Source organism: Salvelinus alpinus, chromosome 15 (assembly GCF_045679555.1).
Source record: "Salvelinus alpinus chromosome 15, SLU_Salpinus.1, whole genome shotgun sequence".
In the NCBI taxonomy this organism is placed as follows: Eukaryota; Metazoa; Chordata; class Actinopteri; order Salmoniformes; family Salmonidae; genus Salvelinus; species Salvelinus alpinus.
Window position 1 is genome coordinate 19,835,351 of NC_092100.1, and position 22,237 is coordinate 19,857,587.

Consider the following 22,237-nt stretch of genomic DNA (forward strand, 5'->3'; position numbering starts at 1 on the left):
TTATTTTTGACAGAACTGGCGCCCCACGCACCTTTTAAAATGTGTTGCCAGTCCACATATCCTAGCACACCCCTCTGGCTTTTTGAATATTCATGATTGGAAAGGGGGCGATGAGATGGGCTATTGTGAGTGATGAATAATAGCGTATGAAGCGCTGTCTAGTATTCGAAGATGCGTCTGCTTAACCTTTTCCGTTCTTGACGTCTGACCTTCTAAGGAAGAATTAAGCAGTTATCTCTACCTCGATTTCCTTTTTTACGGATTAGCCTGTAATTAATCGCAGCAATTGGTTACCCACTCGAAACTGCAATGACAAATGTAACAGGTCGTACAAATGCAGCGTTATAGGTAAGTGACAGTTTCAGCTGTGTTATGGCTTCAACTGTTCTCATTGTCAGGAAATAGTGTTAGTTCATGTGTCTATTGACTGGTCACCAAATACCTGTATCCTCTTAGCGCTCTGATCACGTCTGTCCTTGGACCATATTAGGCTACATTTTGCTACATTGCTGAGCCACAGGTATACAGACTGCCACTGCCATATGATGCCCCACCCTCAGTCGTCTGTTAATGCTGTTGCCTACTTTGTTTTTTCCTTTCTTTGAATAATTATATTGAACTGATCCTTCAAAAAGGGCTTGTTTTTTCAGGAATGTATATATTTTAATGACAGGGAAAGGAGCAGTGGTAGCCCACTGCACAGTCGTATCTTCAATGTCTAGTTTTGGTTGAGTTGTCAACTACGTGAAATTAACAAAAAATCTGTGGTGAAAAGTACTTAAGTAAAAATACTTTAAAGTACTACTTAACTCGTTTTTTGGGGTATCTACTTTTACTATTTATATTTTTGACAACTACTTTTACTTCACTAACGTTAAAATTGTCAATTTCATGCACTTATCAAGAGAACATCCCTGGTCATCTATTGCCTCTGATCTTGCGGACTCATTAAGCACAAATGCTTCGTTTGTAAATTATGCCTGAGTGTTGGAGTGTGCCCTTGGTTAACCGTAAATAATAAAACAAGAAAATGGTGCCGTCTGGTTTGTTTAATATAGGGAATTTGAAATGATTGATACTTTTACTTTTGATACTTAAGTATATTTAACACCAAATACTTTTAGACTTTTACTCAAGTAGTATTTTACTGGGTGACTTTTACTTGAGTAATTTTCTATTAAGGTATCTTTTACTTTTACTCAGTTTTTGCCCAGTGGCAGGCTACTGTTACTCTTAAATAACATATTGTTTATTTAGCCTACTATTATTGCTAGACTTGTGATGAAAGTTTTCCATATGATGTTTTGCATAATGTGCTCTCCTTAAACAGGTGTTCTCTTTACTTTTGAATTTACATCCACCCAGGCATATTCCAATCTTGAGGATGGCAACGGTATGTATCCATTCCATGTTCCGGTCACTACAGGGTGACCATAACTGTCAGCATACCACCCTGCATACCACTGCTGGCTTGCTTCTGAAGCTAAGCAGGGTTGGTCCTGGTCAGTCCCTGGATGGGAGACCAGGTGCTGCTGGAAGTGGTGTTGGAGGGCCAGTAGGAGGCACTCTTTCCTCTGGTCTAAACAAAGATCCCAATGCCCCAGGGCAGTGATTGGGGACACTGCTCTGTGTAGGGTGCCGTCTTTCGGATGGGACGTTAAACGGGTGTCCTGACTCTCTGAGGTCATTAAAGATCCCATGGCACTTATCGTAAGAGTAGGGGTGTTAACCCCGGTGTCCTGGCTAAATTCCCAATCTGGCCCTCAACCATCACGGTCACCTAATAATCCCCAGTTTACAATTGGCTCATTCATCCCCCTCCTCTCCCCTGTAACTATTCCCCAGGTCGTTGCTGCAAATGAGAACGTGTTCTCAGTCAACTTACCTGGTAAAATAACGGTAAAATAAAATAAATAAATAAACTCACTGGGAGATAAAAGCCATCTTTCTGTCAGGACACTAGCTTGTTTATCTGTTAGTAGTGTGATTCATTACCGCCTGAGAAATAACTTTTTATCGTAATTCATAATGTACAATCACCAGTGTCTGAACTATAATTAAGTAATAAGGCACGAGGAGGTGTGGTATATGGCCAATATACCACGGCTAAGGGCTATTCTTAAGTACGACGCATCGCGGAGTGCCTGGACACAGCCCTTAGCTGTGGTACTGTATATTGGCCATATACCACAAACCCCTGTGGTGCCTTATTGCTATTATAAACTGGTTACCAATGTAAGTGGGGCAGTAAAAATACATGTTTTGCCATACGTGGTATACGGTCTGATATACCACGGCTGTCAGCCAATCAGCATTCAGGGTTCAAACCATCCAGTTTATAATGTTTGTTAAATGTAGTGTACACATTTCAGAGAAATGTCCTAATTTTTAAATTTTGAACCAACCGATGCTGTAAATGTCAAAGTTCTGTCACAAGCCTTTGCATTTTTGACCTCTCTCTTACAGAAGTGTTTGGTGTTCGGCACACAATGTGTTGCCAAGAGTGACCACAGCCAGCCCAAAACTGGTGAACTGGCCTATCGCAAAGGAGACATCCTCACTATTATGAGAACAGGAACAGTAAGTAATGATTTATAGCAGGGTTCCCTAACTTGCGGCAACTGGCCGAATTTGGCGCGCAGGCGATTTTATTTTGCCTCACAAGTTTTCTGAGCAAAAAAAAGACTGTAAAAACACCAGCAAATAAGCTCCATGATATTTTTATTTAGGTAATCTGTTCCAAAGTATTCCCACACATAATAGAGAGAGATATGTGATCGTTTACAAATGTAAGCACACAATTTACAATGTACTTTTCTAAAATTAAAATTAAAACTTGCCCATGATCTTTGTGCACTGTCTGCTTTGGTGGGGGCTCTATAAATATAATTGAGCTGAACATGTATCTATTTGCATGATTCTACTGAAAGCTGTTCTGGTGCTGTTTTCTAGGGGAAAGAACATTACAAGGCCAGACACAACACCACAGGAGAGGAAGGACTCATCTCTGCCACCAACATGCGAGAGCGAGAGGCCATTCGTGTCGACCCCAGTCTCAGTCTCATGCCGTAAGTCTATTTAAGGCTATCAGTCTGGATTTCATTATTTTTCCTTTATCCCCAGTCATAAGACCATGTTTATTGTGCAATTTAGGCATTTGTGTTTTTTTCTGTTTCCCTTTTTGTTCTTCTCCATAATATCCACACTGTCTTCTACTGAAGGACTGATATGTACACTTCCTCATAATTTAGATGGGTGATTTTTTTTCCAGTTATGTAAGCTTAGAGCTATTTAAAAAAATATATATATATATATTTAACCTTTATTCAACTAGGCAAGTCAGTTAAGAACAAATTCTTATTTATAATAACGGCCTGGCAAAAGGCCTCCTGCGGGGATTATTATTTTTTATTTTTTTTAAATACAGGACAAAACACACATCACGAGTAGAGAGACAACACTACATAAAGAGAGACCTATGACAACAACATAGCATGGTAGCAACACAACATGACAACAACATGGTAGCAACACGACATGGCAGCAGCACAACATGGTAGCAGCACAAAACATGGTACAAACATTATTGGGCACAGACAATAGCACAATGGGCAAGAAGGTAGAGACAACAATACATCACGCAAAGCAGCCATAACTGTCAGTAAGAGTGTCCATGATTGAGTCTTTGAATGAAGAGTTTGAGATAACTGTCCAGTTTGAGTATTTGTTGCAGGTTGTTCCAGTCACTAGCTGCAGCAAACTGAAAAGACGTGCGACCCAGGGATGTGTGTGCTTTGGGGACCATTAAAAGAACGTGACTGGCAGAATGGGTGTTGTATGTGGAGGATGAGGGCTGCAGTAAATATCTCAGATAGGGGGGAGTAAGGCCTAAGAGGGTTTTATATAGCTAGGGCCAGGTGATTTCCTGGACACGTGACTTGACCAGAACAAAATCCTTAGCCCTGTGCAATACACTTTGTGGAATGTCTCTTTATTAATTGCTTTTACTAATAATTTTTTGGTCCATGTCAGCTGGTTCCATGGGAAGATCTCAGGTCCCGAGGCGGTGTCCAAGCTGCGGCCTGTAGAGGATGGCCTGTTCCTGGTGCGGGAGTCCATCCGCCACCCTGGTGACTATGTGCTCTGTGTCGGCTACGCCAGCCAGGTCATCCACTACCGAGTCATGTACCAGCACAGGAAACTGACCATCGACAACACCCAGTACTTCTACAACCTCATAGACATGATAGAGGTGAGGCGGAGATAGATTTGTTATTTAGTTTGTAGTCATATGCTTGATGTAGTCAATGAGTGCTAGGAATATGGGAACAAATACTAAACTTTTTTCTACTTTAATACACTAAGTGAATTTTTCCAAATATTTATGACTTCTTCAAATGGGGGGGACTAGATACATGGAGTGCTTTCATTTCTAAAAGGTAAAACAGATATGTATAAAAATACCCACAAAGGTGACATTCTGTACTATCAAATCAAATTGTATTTGTCACATGCCTCGTAAACAACAGATGTAGACTAACAGTGAAATGCTTACTTACTTTTCCAACAATGCAGATTGAATAACAATAACGAGTAAAAAATAATATGGCTGCAGTTGAAGTTGGAAGTTTACACACACACCAAATACATTTAACCTCAGTTTTTCACAATTCCTGACATTTAATCCTAGTAAAAATTCCCTGTCTTTAGGCCAGTTAGGATCACCACTTTATTTTAAGAATGTGAAATGTCAGAATAATAGTAGAGAGAATTATTTATTTCAGCTTTTATTTCTTTTATCACATTCCCAGTGGGTCAGAAGTTTACATACACTCAATTAGTATTTGGTAGCATTGCCTTTAAATTGTTTAACTTGGGTCAAACGTTTCGGGTAGCCTTCCACAAGCTTCCCAAAATAAGTTAGGTGAATGTTGGCCCATTCCTCCTGACAGAGCTGGTGTAACTGAGTCAGGTTTGTAGGCATACTTGCATGCACACTCTTTTTCAGTTCTGCCCACAGATTTTCTATAGGATTGAGGTCAAGGCTTTGTGATGGCCACTCCAATATCTGGACTTTGTTGTCCTTAAGCCATTTTGTCACAACTTTGGAAGTATGCTTGGGGTCATTGTCCATTTGGAAGACCCATTTGCGACCAAGCTTTAAGTTCCTGACTGATGTCTTGAGATGTTGCTTCAATTTATCCACATAATTTTCCTCCTCATGATGCCGTCTATTTTGTGAAGTGCATCAGTCCCTCCTGCAGCAAAGCACCCCCACAACATGATGCTGCCACCGTGCTTCACGGTTGGGATGGTGTTTTTCGGCTTGAAGCCTCCCCCTTTTTCCTCCAAACATAACGGTCGTCATTATGGCCAAACAGTTCTATTTTTGTTTCATCAGACCAGAGGACTTTTCTCCAAAAAGTACGATCTTTGTCCCCATGTGCAGTTGCAAACCGTAGTGTGGCTTTTTTATGGTGGTTTTGGAGCAGTGGCTTCTTCCTTGCTGAGTGGCCTTTCAGGTTATGTCGATATAGGACTCATTTTACTGTGAATATAGATACTTATGTACCTGTTTCCTCCAGCATCTTCACAAGATCCTTTGCTGTTGTTCTGGTATTGATTTGCACTTTTCGCACCAAAGTACGTTCATCTCTAGGAGACAGAACACGTCTCCTTCCTGAGTGGTATGACGGCTGCATGGTCCCATGTTGTTTATACTTGCGCACTATTGTTTGTACAGATGAACATGGTACCTTCAGGCGTCTGGAAATTGCTCCCAAGGTTGAACTAGACTTGTAGAGGTCTACAATTTTTTTTTCTGAGGTCTTGGCTGATTTCTTTTGACTTTCCTATGATGTCAAGCAAAGAGGCAATGAGTTTGACGGTAGGCCTTGAAATACATCCACAGATACACCTCCAATTGACTCAAATGATGTCTATTAGCCTATTAGAACCTTCTAAAGCCATGACATCATTTTCTGGATTTTTCCGAGCTGTTTAAAGGCACAGTCAATTTAGTGTATGTAAACTTGTGATACAGTGAATTATAAGTGAAATAATCTGTCTGTAAACAATTGTTGGAAAAATTACTTGTGTCATCCACAAAGTAGATGTCCTAACCGACTTGCCAAAACTATAGTTTGTTAACAAGAAATTTGTGGAGTGGTTGAAAAATGAGTTTTAATGACTCCAACTTAAGTGTATGTAAACTTCCGACTTCAACTGTATATACAATGAGTACCAGTACCGAGTCGATGTGCAGGGCTATCAGGTAATTGAAGTAGCTATGTACATATACAATGAGTATACCAAACATTAGGAACACCTTCCTAATATTTAGTTGCACCCCCCTTTTTTGCCCTTAGAACAGACTCAACTCGTTGGGGCATGGACTCTACAAAGTGTCAAAAGCATTCCACAGAGATGCTGGCCCATGTTGACTCTTATGATTCCCACAGTTGTGTCAAGTTGGCTGGATGTCCTTTGGGTGGTGAACCATTCTTGATACACACGGGAAACTGTTGAGCATGAAAACCCCAGAAGCGTTGCAGTTCTCGACACAAACCGGTGCGCCTGACAGATACTACCATACCCCGTTCAAAGATACTTAAATATTTTGTCTTGCCCATTCACTCTCTGAATGGCACACATACATAATCCATGTCTCAAGGCTTAAAAATCCTTCTTTAACCTCTCTCCCACCTTTCATCTACACTGATTTAAAGTGGATTTAAGAAGTGACATCAATTATGGTTCATAACTTTCAGTCTATTTCATGGAAAGAGCAGGTGTCCTTAATGTTTTGCATACTCAGTGTAGGTAGGGGTAAAGTGACTAGACAACAGGATAGATAATAAACAGTAGCAGCAGCGTATGTGGTGACTGTGAGAGTGTGTGTGTGTGGCGTCAGTAAGCATGTGTGCGCATGTTTTGTGTGTGCGTGTGTGTGTGTGTAGAGTCCAGTGTGTGTGTGCATAGAGTCTGTGCAAAAGAGTTAGTGCAAAAAAAAAGGGTCAATGCAGGTAGTTTGGGTAGCCATTTGATGAGCTATTTAGCAGTCTTGTTTAGCAGTCTAATGGCTTGGGGGCAGAAGCTGTTCAGGGTCTTGTTGGTTCCAGACTTGGCAGAGAGAACAGTCTATGACTTGGGTGGCTGGAGTCTTTGACACTTTTTTGGGCCTTCCTCTGACACCACCTGGTATAGAGGTCCTGGATGGTAGGAGGTTCGGCCCCAGGGATGTACTGGGCCGTACTCACCACCCTCTGTAGCGGGTGCCTTGCCATTGCCGTACCAAGTGGTGATGCAGCCGGTCAATATGCTCTCAATGGTGCAGCTGTATAACTTTTTGAGGATCTGAGGACCATGCAAAGTATTTTCATCCTCCTGAGGTGGAAGAGGCATTGTCGTGCCCTCTTCACAACTGTGTGGGTGTGTGTGGACCATGTTAATTCCTTAGTGATGTGGACACCGAGGAACATGAAGCTCTCGATCCGTTCCACTACAGCCCCATCGATGTGGATGGGGGCGTGTATGCCCCTCTGTTTCCTGTAGTTCACAATCAGCGGCATGTCTTGCTGATGTTGAGGAGGGGTTGTTGTCCTGGCACCACACTGCCAGGTTACTGACCTCCTCCCTATAGGCTGCCTCATCATTGTCAGTGATCAGTCCTACCATCGTCGTGTCGTCTCAAACGTGATGATGGTGTTTGAGTCGTGCGTGGCCAAGCAGCCGTGGGTGAAAAGGGAGTACAGGAGGAGACTAAGCACACACCCCTGAGGGGCCGCCATGTTGATGGTCAGCGTGGGGGGTGAGTTGTTGCCTACCCTCACCGCCTGGGGGCGGCCCCTCAGGAATTCCAGGATCCAGTTGAAGACGAAGATGTTCAGTCCCAGGGTCCTGAGCTTGTTGATGAGCTTGGAGGGGACTATGGTGTTGAATGCTGAGGCTTAGTCAATGAGCAGCATTCTTACGTAGGTATCCCTTTTGTCCGGGTGGGTGAGGGCAGTGTGGAATGCAAAAGAGATTGCGTCATCTGTGGCTTCCCTCTGGCTGGCGCTTCAGAATGCCCATGGCCAAGAAGAACGTGTTCAAACATTCATTCGTTCCTTGTGCTTTTGGACTACTAAGTACAAAGTAAATTGTATCTAGTGCAGTTGGGACAGTGGTCGTTTGTGAGTGAATGTATTAATGTCCTCTATGTTGTTAGTGTATGCAACATGATGGACTGACTGGTTTAAATGTGTATGATGTGAGAATGAATGTGTATGTGATTATTTTAATGAAGGTGATGCCAAAGAAAAATGTCCAATAAAGTTTTATTCTATTCTATCTGTTACGGCAGTATGCGAATTAGAGTGGGTCCAGGTTGTCAGGGATGATGGTGTTGATGTGAGCCATGACCAGCCTTTCAAAGCATTTCATGGCTATAGATGTGAATACTACAGGGTGATATTCATTTACTAGAGACATGTTACCTTGGCATTCTTGGGCATGAGGACTATGCTGGTCTGCTTGAAACAAGTTGGTATTACAGACCGGATTAGGGATAGGTTGAAAATGTCAGTGAACACACTTGCCAGCTGGTCAGCGCATGCTCTGATTAAGCGCTCTGGTATTCATTCTGGCCCCACAGCCTTGCGAATGTGTTTAACCTGTTTAAAGTTCTTACTCACATCGGCCTCATAGTAAACATTTGATCTCAAATAAAAAATGCTAGGGTATACACTGCCCTACCAAGCAAAAAGGCAGTAACCGCTCATAGTGTGGAACTGAGAAAAATGACTTTTATTTACCTTGGTTTCACAGTAACTTTATGAAGTTACTGCTAACATGACCCCCATTTTCTCCAAAACACAATACAATAGAGGCAGGATACTTGTCCAAATCAAAGTTTATTTGTCACGTGCGCCGAATACAACAGGTGTAGACCTTACAGTGAAATGCTTACATACAGGCTCTAACCAACAGTGCAATTTTTAAGTTGAAATATAACAGTAGTAAGGCTATATACAGGCACCGGTTAGTCTGGCTGATTGAGGTAGTATGTACATGTAGGTATGGTTAAAGTGACTATGCATATATTATAAACAGAGAGTAGCAGTACCGTAAAAGAGGGGTTGGCGGGTGGTGGGTGGCAGGACACAATGCAGATAGTCCGGGTAGCCAATGCGCGGGGGCACCGGTTAGTCGGGCTAATTGAGGTAGTATGCACATGAATGTATAGTTAAAGTGACTATGCATATAATGTAAACAGAAAGAGGGGTTGGGGGGGGGGGGGGGGCACATTATATTTAAGCATGTATTTAATGTAGCAAAAATGACATTTTTGACCAAATGAGCAGTTACTGCCTTTTTGCTTGGTAGGGTAGTATAGTAGAGTCACATTTATAAGGGGAGTGTATGAAAATACAAGATTTCCTTGCCTACATCTTTATACTGAGGAGCTAATGTTCATAATCAGCCTCTATATGGAAAAATAATCACTCAGAATTTTATTTGAACCTAACCATGGCAAACTGTCACCCATAGAAAGTAACTGTCATTAATTGCTTACAGTTTAAAAGAAAGGTCTTAGCAGACCTTTTAAGGTTTATCTATGTTGTGCCAGTGAGTTTCCGAGCTATTGGAAGCACAGTCATTAGGGAGTTTGGAGATACGGGTGACTGTAAAGGCTAAAGATGCCTCACCACTCCCTTATCTGTGGAGCACAGATGTCTTTAGTCCTGACTCATATCGCTGACTTACTCTTGTGAGAAAATAAAGGGAGAATCCAGCTGCTTCCTGACACGCAGGACTATTGGATTTGTAAAAATGCATTTGTTGTGTACAGTTCCCCTTTCCATCATTCTGTTTCTTTTTGACAGTACTTAATTGTTATAGTTTTAGAATTAATAACTAACAGTAAATACTGTACATACAATCGGTATACTGTATGTTGCCCATACAGGACTCAGCTCTACTGGTGTTGTGAGTTTTAGCAACCAACTAAGCCATCAAAGCCTCATACCAACCCTTTTATGTGTCAACGACAGCATAGTTCATTCTCTGTTCTTAATATACCGTAAGCTGTCACAAGCTGACCCGCTCTCTGGACTGGATGGTTCTGGAGGCCCCACGGGTCTCCACTTAGTTGGGGGGAAAATGCTTTTTAGTTTTTATGCCCCAAGCTCATGGAATAGCCTTCAGGCCACATTGAAGCTAGACTCGCTGGTCTCCATTGGAAAGTTTAGATCAAGTTTTAAGGGAGGTGATATGTGAGGGTTCTGTTTGATTTGATTATTCTTGTTGTATTGGTATTGTTATTTTACATTATGTTATGTTACATTTTATTGTGTATATTCATGTTCACAGGGCTCCCTTGTAAATGAGACCCTGGTCTCAATGGTGACCCACCCTGTATAAATAAAGTTTAATAAAAATAATAATAATGGCTATCTTTGCAGTTCCACTCCAAGCACAAGGGAGCTATCGCCACAAAACTTCTGAAGCCCAAAGATAAGGAGGGCACCAAGTCAGCTGAGTTGGAGCTGTCTAAAAGTAAGGGCTTGGTCTTTACACTCTCATGATGTGTCAGAGTTGGCCTCCTTAAGGCTCGGAGATCCGTGCCTTCCTGGGTGAGGGGGATGAAGGGTATTCTGTATGTGAGAGGATGTGGTGGTGGGGTGTTAATGTGACTTTCTTTAGAAGTGTGAGTGATAAATATAAAAGCTACCTGTTTCTTTAGAAGTGAGAGAGAGAAAAAAAGATACCGTTTTAGATTGGTATCTCTGTGTGTGTCACAGCGGGGTGGCTGCTGGACATCAGGAAGCTGACCTTGGGAGAGAGTATCGGAGAGGGGGAGTTTGGAGGTGAGGCTGCAATTTCCTCAATTGTTTCGGTGGAGTAAAAAAAAAAAAAAAAGCCTGTAAACCATTGTAACCTTGAATTGAACCCTGATTCTGTTACAGATTTAATTTGCTCTTGTTTTGTTGTCCCCTAGCGGTGTTTGAAGGAGACTACATTGGCCAGAAGGTGGCAGTAAAGAACATTAAATGTGATGTAACGGCACAGGCATTCTTAGAAGAGACCACTGTTATGACGTGAGTTCAGAGTGGCGACACAGTTTCTTAATTAACTTCATTAAATGGAGTAACGACTATCTGACCTTTGTTCCTTCATCCCTTTGTTACTTTCTTTATTTTTTTCATTTTATTGTTTTGGATCTGATTACGAACTTTCCACTAGGAAACTGCAGCATAAGAACCTGGTGCGGTTGTTGGGGGTGATCGTAGACAATGGACTGCACATCGTCACAGAGCTCATGGCCAAGGTTCTGCTGCCGTGACTTCAGTACCGTCAATCTGTCATCACAGTCAATCAAGACTAACTAACAGACTAGGAGTAGGCTTAATCTCAGTCCAGGAGACAAGCCCTAACAGCTTGTTGATGCAAAACAATTATCTGTAACAAACAAACAATTAGGACTATCTACTCAAATCTAGTTTAGATTACACAACTGTTATCCAACTGTATTATTTGTGTGTTGTAGGGTAATCTGGTGAACTTCCTCCGGACGAGGGGCCGTTTTGTCATTCGCACTGGCCAGCTACTACGTTTTGCACTGTGAGGCCCCACCACAGTCCCAGGCGGTATTTGATAGAACTTCGTGGCCCCGCCCGCCTGTGGGGAAATCAACCTAGGTTACCCCATTGGCCCACAGCAAAAACCGGACATTTTTCAAACAGAATTTTCTTGTTATCTGCTTGTTTTAGTCAATTACAAAATTACATTTAAGAAAAGTGCAGCATGTCTAAGATTACTTTTCAATATTACCTGCTCCCAAGGCAACCGTAGGATTGGAATTTTGACCTGATTACATGTACATTGAACAACCCAGCAGCTTTTCAGCATGTTTTGTTACTTCTGTATACAGTGCATTCTGAAAGTATTCTGACCTCTTGACTTTTTCCACATTTTGTTACGTTACAACCTTATTCTAAAATGTATTAATTATTGTATTTTATCGTCAATCTACACACAATACCTCACCATGACAAAGTGAAAACAGTTTTTTAGAAATTCTTGCAAATGTATAAAAATACAAAAATGAAATACCTTACTTATGTAAATGTCATATTTACATGAATACTTATGTAAATGTGATATTTCAGTTTTATATTTGTAATACATTTGCAAACATTTCTAAAACACAGTTTTTGCTTTGTCATTATGTGGTATTGTGTGTATATTGATGAGGGAAAAACAACAATTTAATCAATTTTAGAATAAGGCTGTAACGTAACAAAATGTGGAAAAAGTCAAGAGGTCTGAATACTTTCCGAATGCACTGTAACTAAACATTGACGACGAAGTTGGCTCTTTTACAATGGCGGTCAATGGGAAAGAATGTGTTTCACCTAATTTGTGGGCGTGGTTGTAGGGAATTGCTTCTTATGACATGAATATTGACTCGGAGTATATAATTTAATATAACTTTATATGTTATACATTAAATCACTGCCACATTACCAACTTTACTGAAAGCCTCGTTTTTAAGAGAGTCTTTATTAGAAGTTGTGCATTTCTGTGTATTTCAGTAAGAATGTGTGTATGTGTGTGTTCAGAGATGTGTGCGAGGGCATGGAGTACCTGGAGTCTAAGAGGTTGGTTCACAGAGACCTAGCGGCCCGTAACATCCTGGTCTCCAACGAAGGCGTGGCCAAAGTCAGTGACTTTGGGTTGACCAAGGTGGACTGCAAGGCCTCGGACAACGCTAAACTACCAGTCAAATGGACAGCCCCTGAGGCCCTGAAGAAAGAGGTGGATCATGTTTACCTCTAACATCTAGTGTTTATCATGCTTACAGTACAGACATGTTTATAATAAAATATAAATTAGGTGGGTGCTTATCTGTCCTATTTCACAAGTGTGTATTAATGCAAATGTGTCAATTGTAAAAGTTTTTTTTCGCATATCCCAACTCCCCTTGAGACACCTTCTGAGTGTGGGAGAAATTAGCACTAAGTGCCTTGCTCAAGGGCACATCAACAGATTTGTCGGCTAAGGGATTCAAGCTTTCGGTTACTTTACAGACTTAACAGTATGTGTAATTCATGTGAATTGTATGTGAGTCTGTTTTTTTAGCCTGCCAAGCCTATGTGGCTATTACACAGTAACTATCATGTCGAGCAGTCATCAGTGGAATTTTGTAATTTGTCATTGAATTGCTTTTGTGGTCATGTGTGATTGTCCTATAGAAATTCTCCACGCGGTCAGACGTATGGAGCTATGGTGTTCTCCTCTGGGAGACGTTCTCCTACGGTCGACAGCCCTACCCCAAGATGGTGAGTCCTGACTTCACTGATCTTTATGAACAGTGATGTATAGTTCTGAGTTACTGGCACAACAATGCAACAGAAATTAGTGTGTGACAAAAATATGAACAGCTGCTTTGAAAATTCTTATCAAGGCAGTCTGACCCAGTTGCTCACTTGCTTATTATGGTGGTGCAATGCGCTGAATGATGGCATGCCATAGCTCTCTGTCCTTCATGGAAGCTGCAAGGTCCTCTGTTCTCAGCAGGTGTTCCAGAGGTCTTCGCCCGTGAGAGGTGAGCCACAGTACAGTAAAGCTTACTGACGCTGTTCTCAGGATGCCTGCTACAGCGTCCAGTGCCCTTATCTTACCGCTGATCAGTGGCAACCCAGTAGTTTTTACTAACTGAAAACACCATTGACATCCTGGCACCAGTGCGTCTCTCCAAATGACCATAATCTCAGGTTACATAAAAAGCCTGATCTATTAGGGCAGGTCATGGAAAATGGGGTTTGTTTGACCCTTATCCCTCTATGACCCATTATCCATTTTACGTCAGCAGTGCTTTATCCACTGATAGACTTATGGTACTGAAACTAAGGAAACTTCCCCTAAGATTAAAGGTAGGTTAGTGCGTCAGAACATGGATTTGCCCCGGACTCATTTGATCTGTCCTGAATAGGAGTCGGGGGTGAAATTTGAGCATTCATAAGATGTGGTTCTTCTATGTGTAGTCATGATGTTGTACCAGTAGAGGACCCCATGAGTAGGTTTTATTTCTTTCCCATGGTGTCAGATGGAGTCACATACTGTAATCTGGCCCAGACCTCTGTTTATATAGCACTATATTTTCAATGAGACTCATTGTCACGATATGTGTTCAATTGAAGAGACACACTTCAGTCTTAGTGAAGCAGCGCCGATTAACAAACTCTGCTGTGATCGGAGGGCAGTTAACTGGAGTGAAACGGAAGGGCATGTGTATTTATTTATTTACTCCATACTTAATATCCCTTTTTTCCATGCTGTATCTGTTTGTAGGGAGTCTGTTACTCCCCCCACAGGTATGTAAAGCAGAGAATCAAAGCAATGGCACTAACCAGGTAATAACAGCAGAGATAAACCAGGATTAGTGCTTGTAGGCCGCGTTTCTAAGGCAACAGCTCCTGATGGCAGCCAGCCAAAAAGAAGAGCGAAGGGGAGGGGTGGGGATGTGTGAGAGAGAGTGTGAGTGTGTGTACTTGCCTTCCTTTGTGCATATTTTGTGTTTGTACATGGGGTGGGGGGGGGGGGGGGATTATGGTACTTACACTCTCCTGTGACACAGAGTCTCACTGTCAATCCTTTGTACCCATCTAGCCCTCTCCCTGTTTGCCTGGTAGGTCAGGGGGGGATATAGGGACAGCCTGGGGGGATCAGCTAGAATGACTTAAAGCATGCTTAGTGTCTAACCATATAATTAGAATGAGTGAGTTGTACTGTACTTGTTTAATCCAGGTGATTAACATACAGATACAGTATGTAGGCTGAATGTTTGACCTTTTATTTTATGTCCATTTAAAAAGTGAACCGACCCATTAAGAGGGGGTGGCATTATTATTATTTATATTATTTTTTTTCACCTTTATTTAACCAGGTAGGCTAGTTGAGAACAAGTTCTCATTTGCAACTGCGACCTGGCCAAGATAAAGCATAGCAGTGTGAACAGACAACAACACAGAGTTACACATGGAGTAAACAATAAACAAGTCAATAACATGGTAGAAAAAAGAGAATCTATATACAATGTGTGCAAAAGGCATGAGGAGGTAGGCAATAAATCGAATAATTACAATTTAGCAGATTAACACTGGAGTGATAAATCATCAGATGATCATGTGCAAGTAGAGATACTGGTGTGCAAAAGAGCAGAAAAGTAAATAAATAAAAGCAGTATGGGGGTGAGGTAGGTAAATTGGGTGGGCTATATACCGATGGACTATGTACAGCTGCAGCGATCGGTTAGCTGCTCAGATAGCAGATGTTTAAAGTTGTTGAGGGAGATAAGTCTCCAACTTCAGAGATTTTTGCAATTCGTTCCAGTCGCAGGCAGCAGAGAACTGGAAGGAAAGGCGGCCAAATGAGGTTTTAGCTTTAGGGATGATCAGTGAGATACACCTGCTGGAGCGCGTGCTACGGGTGGGTGTAGCCATCGTGACCAGTGAACTGAATTAAGGCGGCACTTTACCTAGCATAGCCTTGTAGATGACCTGGAGCCAGTGGGTCTGACGACGAACATGTAGCGAGGGCCAGCCGACTAGGGCATACAGGTCGCAGTGGTGGGTTGTATAAGGTGCTTTAGTAACAAAACGGATGGCACTGTGATAAACTGCATCCAGTTTGCTGAGTAGAGTATTGGAAGCTATTTTGTAGATGACATCGCCGAAGTCGAGGATCGGTAGGATAGTCAGTTTTACTAGGGTAAGTTTGGCGGCGTGAGTGAAGGAGGCTTTGTTGCGAAATAGAAAGCCGACTCTAGATTTGATTTTGGATTGGAGATGTTTGATATGAGTCTGGAAGGAGAGTTTGCAGTCTAGCCAGACACCTAGGTATTTATAGATGTCCACATATTCTAGGTCGGAACCGCCCAGGGTGGTGATGCTAGTCGGGCGTGCGGGTGCAGGCAGCGAACGGTTGAAAAGCATGCATTTGGTTTTACTAGCGTTTAAGAGCAGTTGGAGGCCACGGAAGGAGTGTTGTATGGCATTGAAGCTCGTTTGGAGGTTAGATAGCACAGTGTCCAAGGAAGGGCCAGAAGTATACAGAATGGTGTCGTCTGCGTAGAGGTGGATCAGGGAATCGCCCGCAGCAAGAGCAACATCATTGATATATACAGAGAAAAGAGTCGGCCCGAGAATTGAACCCTGTGGTACCCCCATAGAGACTGCCAGAGGACCGGACAACATGCCCTCCGATTTGACACACTGAACTCTGTCTGCAAAGTAGTTGGTGAACCAGGCAAGGCAGTCATTAGAAAAACCGAGGCTACTGAGTCTGCCGATAAGAATATGGTGATTGACAGAGTCGAAAGCCTTGGCCAGGTCGATGAAGACTGCTGCACAGTACTGTCTTTTATCGATGGCGGTTATGATATCGTTTAGTACCTTGAGCGTGGCTGAGGTGCACCCGTGACCGGTTTGGAAACCGGATTGCACAGCGGAGAAGGTACGGTGGGATTCAAGATGGTCAGTGATCTGTTTGTTGACTTGGCTTTCGAAGACCTTAGATAGGCAGGGCAGGATGGATATAGGTCTGTAACAGTTTGGGTCCAGGGTGTCTCTCCCTTTGAAGAGGGGGATGACCGCGGCAGCTTTCCAATCCTTGGGGATCTCAGATGATACGAAGGAGAGGTTGAACAGGCTGGTAATAGGGGGTGCGACAATGGCGGCGGACAGTTTCAGAAATAGGGGGTCCAGATTGTCAAGCCCAGCTGATTTGTATGGGTCCAGGTTTTGCAGCTCTTTCAGAACATCTGCTATCTGGATTTGGGTAAAGGAGAAGCTGGGGAGGCTTGGGCGAGTAGCAGTGGGGGGGGGGGGGGGGGGCTGTTGGCCAAGGTTGGAGTCGCCAGGAGGAAGGCATGGCCAGCCGTTGAGAAATGCTTGTTGAAGTTTTCGATTATCACAGATTTATCGGTGGTGACCGTGTTACCTAGCCTCAGTGCAGTGGGCAGCTGGGAGGAGGTGCTCTTGTTCTCCATGGACTTTACAGTATCCCAGAACTTTTTGGAGTTAGAGCTACAGGATGCAAATTTCTGCTTGAAAAAGCTGGCCTTAGCTTTCCTGACTGACTGCGTGTATTGGTTCCTGACTTCCCTGAACAGTTGCATATCGCGGGGACTCTTCGATGCTATTGCAGTTCGCCACAGGATGTTTTTGTGCTGGTCGAGGGCAGTCAGGTCTGGAGTGAACCAAGGGCTATATCTGTTCTTAGTTCTGCATTTTTTGAACGGAGCATGCTTGTCTAATATGGTGAGGAAGTAACTTTTAAAGAATGACCAGGCATCCTCAACTGACGGGATGAGGTCAATATCCTTCCAGGGTACCCTGGCCAGGTCGATTAGAAAGGCCTGCTCGCAGAAGTGTTTTAGGGAGCGTTTGACAGTGATGAGGGGTGGTCGTTTGACCGCGGACCCGTAGCGGATACAGGCAATGAGGCAGTGATCGCTGAGATCTTGATTGAAGACAGCAGAGGTGTATTTGGAGGGCAAGTTGGTCAGGATAATGTCTATTAGGGTGCCCATGTTTACGGATTTAGGGTTGTACCTGGTGGGTTCCTTGATGATTTGTGTGAGATTGAGGGCATCTAGCTTAGATTGTAGGACTGCCGGGGTGTTAAGCATATCCCAGTTTAGGTCACCTAACAGAACAAACTCTGAAGCTAGATGGGGGGCGATCAATTCACAGATGGTGTCCAGGGCACAGCTGGGAGCTGAGGGGGGTCGGTAGCAGGCGGCAACAGTGAGAGACTTATTTCTGGAGAGATTAATTTTTAAAATTAGAAGTTCGAACTGTTTGGGCATAGACCTGGAAAGTATGACAGAACTTTGCAGGCTATCTCTGCAGTAGATTGCAACTCCTCCCCCTTTGGTGGTTCTATCTTGACGGAAAGTGTTATAGTTGGGTATGGAAATCTCAGAATTTTTGGTGGCCTTCCTAAGCCAGGATTTAGACACGGCAAGGACATCAGGGTTGGCAGAGTGTGCTAAAGCGGTGAGTAAGACAAACTTAGGGAGGAGGCTTCTGATGTTGACATGCATGAGACCAAGGCTTTTTCGATCACAGAAGTCAACAAATGAGGGTGCCTGGGGACATGCAGGGCCTGGGTTTACCTCCACATCACCCGAGGAACAGAGGAGTAGTAGGATGAGGGTGCGGCTAAAGGCTACCAAAACTGGTCGCCTAGAGCGTTGGCGACAAGGGAAAAAAGGAGCAGATTTATGGGCGTGGTAGAATAGATTCTGGGCATAATGTGCAGACAGGGGTATGGTGGGGCACGGGTACAGCGGAGGCAAGCCCAGGCACTGGGTGATGATAAGAGAGGTTGTATCTCTGGACATGCTGGTCACAATGGGTGAGGTCACCGCATGTGTGGGAGGTGGGACAAAGGAGGTATCAGAGGTACGGGGAGTGGAACTACGGGTTCCATTGCAAACCAAAACAATGATAACTAGCCTGAACAACAGTATACAAGGCATATTGATATTTGAGAGAGACATACAGTAAGGCATAAAGTAATTGCAGGTCTTGATTGGGAGAGCTAGCTAAAACAACAGGTGAGGTAACAGCAGCTAGTCAGCTAACACAGCAACAGCAGGTAAAATGGCGATGACTAGGCAGAGAGGGTCGGATTAACTACACACAGAGCCTGAGTTAAAACACAGAGCCGACAGATAAAACACAAATAAACAGAATGGAGTACCGTGAATTAATGGACAGTCCAGCAGGCATCAGCTATGTAGCCAAGTGATCATATTGTCCAGGGGGCAGCCGTAGATGGAGCAGGGAAGCCGCCACTACGCTAGCACGCGGCGTTTAAAGTTAGTAGCCCGGGGGTGGACTGCTCAGACGGAGGGGGTCTGCTCAGACAGAGGCCGGTTGAGGGCACAGCGGATGGGGTATTTGTCGGCAGACCAGACGTGGTGGTGCGGCGGGGCGCCGTGTCGACAGAGAATCCAAGCCAGATGGCGAAAGAGGTATTGTAGAATTTTGTTTGCTAACTGGTGCTAGCTTCGTGGCAGTGGTGCTAGCTGCAAGCTAGCTGTGAGGATCAGAAGTAGTGGCTCAGGGATTACGGCAGGAATCCGGCGTTGTTGTGGAGAGACAGTCCGATGGTGGTAAATTGGTGAGTAATATCCAGGCTAATAACAGAGCTGGTGTCTGTGCAGAAGGTAAAAGCTGCTAGCAGTGGCTAAAAATGACTAAATAGCTTGTAGCTGATTAGCTGGTTAGCTACTGGGGGTTCTTGAATGTGTTCCAAAGTTAAAAAATAATAGCGATTCCGTATCACATTGGGTGAGGTAGGTTACCGGAAGGTATAATCGAATTAAAAATTGAAAAGAGATAGAAAAAACATTTTTTTAAATTAAAATATATACAAAAAATACGAAAAATACAAAAGTATACGAGAGGACGAAACGAAACACGCCTACACTGCTACGCCATCTTGGATCAAAGATCATGTGCCATCTCTTTTTCTGTCTTTCTCGTCTCCCTCAGTCTGTGAAGGAGGTGAAGGAGCGGGTGGAGCAGGGTTACCGTATGGAGGCTCCAGAGGAGTGCCCCCCCAGTGTCTACGCCCTGATGAGGGGCTGCTGGGAGGCCGAGCCCAAGAAAAGGCCCTCCTTTCATAAACTACAGGAGAAGATAGAGAGAGAGCTGACCAAACACAGCCCTGGGCCTGCCTGCTGAGGTCACCTCAATAATCCTATTCAAATAACTATTGTTCTTTGTTTAGAGCTGCCTGGAGATGGACCGTAACCCGGGACAGGTGGCTTGAAGTGAGCCAGAACCAACAGAAGGCTGGTCAGGGCTGGATCTAATGGTAGTGGCTCATAAAGAGGCTGAACATTGGCTGATTTTGTGAAGGGGACATGCAGCATACATCTTTCTTAGATCATCAATGAGCCTTTATGCACACTCACTATGACTCCATACTATAAACAGCAGTGAAATGTGGACATGGGTTTCTCTATGGCAGAATCACTGTCTGAAGAAAATTATCTTTGCAACAAATAAACTCCAGCCATCAGAACTAACTGTACAAAAACAAAACTATGTAGTGCCTTCAGAAAGTGTTCATACCTTGACTACATTTTGTTGTTAAGCCTGAATTTTTTTTAAACTATCACCCATATACACACTACCCCATAATAACAAAGTGAAAAAATGTTTTTAGACATTTTTGCAAATGTTTTGAAAATTAAGTACAGAAATACAGTGAGCTCCAAAAGTATTGGGACAATGACACATGTTCTGTTATTTTGGCTCTATACTCCAGAACTTTGGATTTGAAAGGATACAATGACTATGAGGTTAAAGTGCAGACTGTCAGCTTTAATTTGAGGGTATTTTGAACTGTTTAGAAATTACAGCACTTTTTGTACATAGTCCACCATTTTAGGGGTCCAAAAGTCTTGGGACAAATTCACCATGATTACAGATAATCGTGAATAAATTGTGAATAATGATGAGTGAGAAAGTTACAGAGGCATAAGTATAATCCATAATCATGGTAGCATTCATATTAATGTAGAAGTGTTTAGAAACATATTCTTATTTACAATAAAAGTGACTCCAAAATGGCACAATACATTATTTACCATTTATTTCTATTGGGCACAAAATAATCTGAAACACAACCAAAACAAACTGCAAATGTATCCAACAAGTGTGTACAGTCACAGGCTTAATGTAGTTATTGTGTGCTAGGAATATGGGACCAAATACTTAACTTTCAACTACTTTAATACACATATAAGTGAATTTGTCTACACTTCTTGTATTCGGCGCATGTGACAAATAACATTTTAATTGACATTTAGAGCCCATTGTATCTAATTTACATAAGTATTCACACACCTAAGTTAATACATGTTACAATCACATTAGGCTGCAATTACAATTGTGAGTCTTTCTGGGTAAGAGCTTTGTACACCTGGATTGAACAATTTTTACACATTATTCTTAAAAAAATTCTTCAAGCTCTGTCAAGTTTGTTGTTTATCATTGCTAGACAGCCATTTGTAAGTCTTGCCATAGATTTTGAACTAGGTCACTCAGGGATGTTCAATGTCATCTTGGTAAGCAACTCCAGTGTATATTTGGCATTGTGTTTTAGGTTATTGTCCTGCTGAAAGGTGAATTTGTCTCAGTGTCTGTTGGAAAGCAGACTGAACCAGGTTTTCCTCTAGGATTTTGCCTGTGCTTAGCTTTATTCCATTTATTTTTTATCCTAAAAAACAGGGCGGCAGGTAGCCATAGTGGTTAGAGCATTGGGCCAGTAACCAAAAGATTGCTGGATCGAATCCTCGAGCTGACAAGATAAAAATCTGCCGTTCTGCCCCTGAGCAAGGCAGTTAACCCACTGTTCCCCAGGTGCCGAAGACGTGGATGTCGATTAAGGCAGCCCCCGCACCTCTGATTCAGAGGGTTTGGGTTAAACGCGGAAGACACATTTCAGTTGAAGGCATTCAGTTATACAACTTCCCCTTTTGGAATATTTTTGTTCTGTACAGGCTTCCTTCTTTTCACTGTCATTATGGAGTCACTACTAATGTTGTTGATCCATCCTCAATTTTCTCCTATTACAGCCATTAAACTCTGCAACTGTTTTAAAGTCACCATTGGCCTCATGAGCGGTTTCCTTCCTCTCCAGCAACTGAGTTAGGAAGGACGTCTGTATCTTTGTAGTGAATGGGTGTATTGATACACCATCCAAAGTGTAAATAATAGCTTGATCATGCTCAAAGTGATATTCAATGTTCAATGCTTTTTCAGCCCCATTCAGCAATATGGCGTGCTTCAAATTCAAATACTTCCGGCTTCATGCGCCATCGCGAGTTTTCCATAGGAATACTTGGATAACGTCAGTGTTATCGGTATCTACTGGTTTTATTGTCTTTGGTGGGGACCAGCGAAATGTTCCCACTTATCTGAATTTTCCTTGTTTGACTATCCTTGTGAGGACTTCTGGTCCCCACAAGGATAGTAATACCAAAAACACACAGACACCCTCTAAATGGCTACAGTATACATTCATGCATCTTGATTTTCTTAAAGAAAAAGCTTAGGGTGGTATGTAGTTTAGCGGTTAAGAGCGTTGGGCCAGTAACCAAAAAGTTGATGGTTCATATCCCTGAGCCGGCAAGGTGGAGAAATCGGCTGTTCTGCCGCCGATGACA

General features: G+C 42.9%; 1 protein-coding gene across 4 annotated transcripts; it reads left to right on the forward strand.

The window, feature by feature from the left end:
* Positions 1-108: 108 nt before the first annotated feature.
* Positions 109-21,676, forward strand: matk (megakaryocyte-associated tyrosine kinase). 4 transcript variants are annotated; one of them, XM_071342825.1, is made up of 14 exons: positions 109-348; positions 1,366-1,393; positions 2,467-2,580; positions 2,953-3,068; positions 4,033-4,252; positions 10,446-10,539; positions 10,785-10,850; positions 10,982-11,081; positions 11,227-11,311; positions 11,531-11,604; positions 12,606-12,801; positions 13,239-13,325; positions 13,564-13,591; positions 19,554-21,676. In XM_071342825.1, the coding sequence occupies exons 1-14, from the start codon at positions 335-337 to the stop codon at positions 19,685-19,687; spliced, it is 1,356 nt and encodes a 451-aa protein (XP_071198926.1). In that variant the 5' UTR covers positions 109-334; the 3' UTR covers positions 19,688-21,676. The 4 variants fall into 4 exon arrangements, with proteins under 4 accessions (XP_071198926.1, XP_071198927.1, XP_071198925.1 ...); XM_071342826.1 differs by lacking the exon at positions 13,564-13,591 and having other exon boundaries at positions 111-348; positions 1,331-1,393; XM_071342824.1 differs by lacking the exon at positions 13,564-13,591 and having other exon boundaries at positions 111-348.
* Positions 21,677-22,237: the final 561 nt, after the last annotated feature.

Excerpts from the sequence above, each read along its gene's own strand:
- matk (XM_071342824.1), top strand. Across the intron at positions 10,540-10,784 it reads TGAGTTGGAGCTGTCTAAAA|CGGGGTGGCTGCTGGACATC; the intron begins GTAAGGGCTTGG and ends TGTGTGTCACAG. Across the intron at positions 11,082-11,226 it reads GAAGAGACCACTGTTATGAC|GAAACTGCAGCATAAGAACC; the intron begins GTGAGTTCAGAG and ends ACTTTCCACTAG.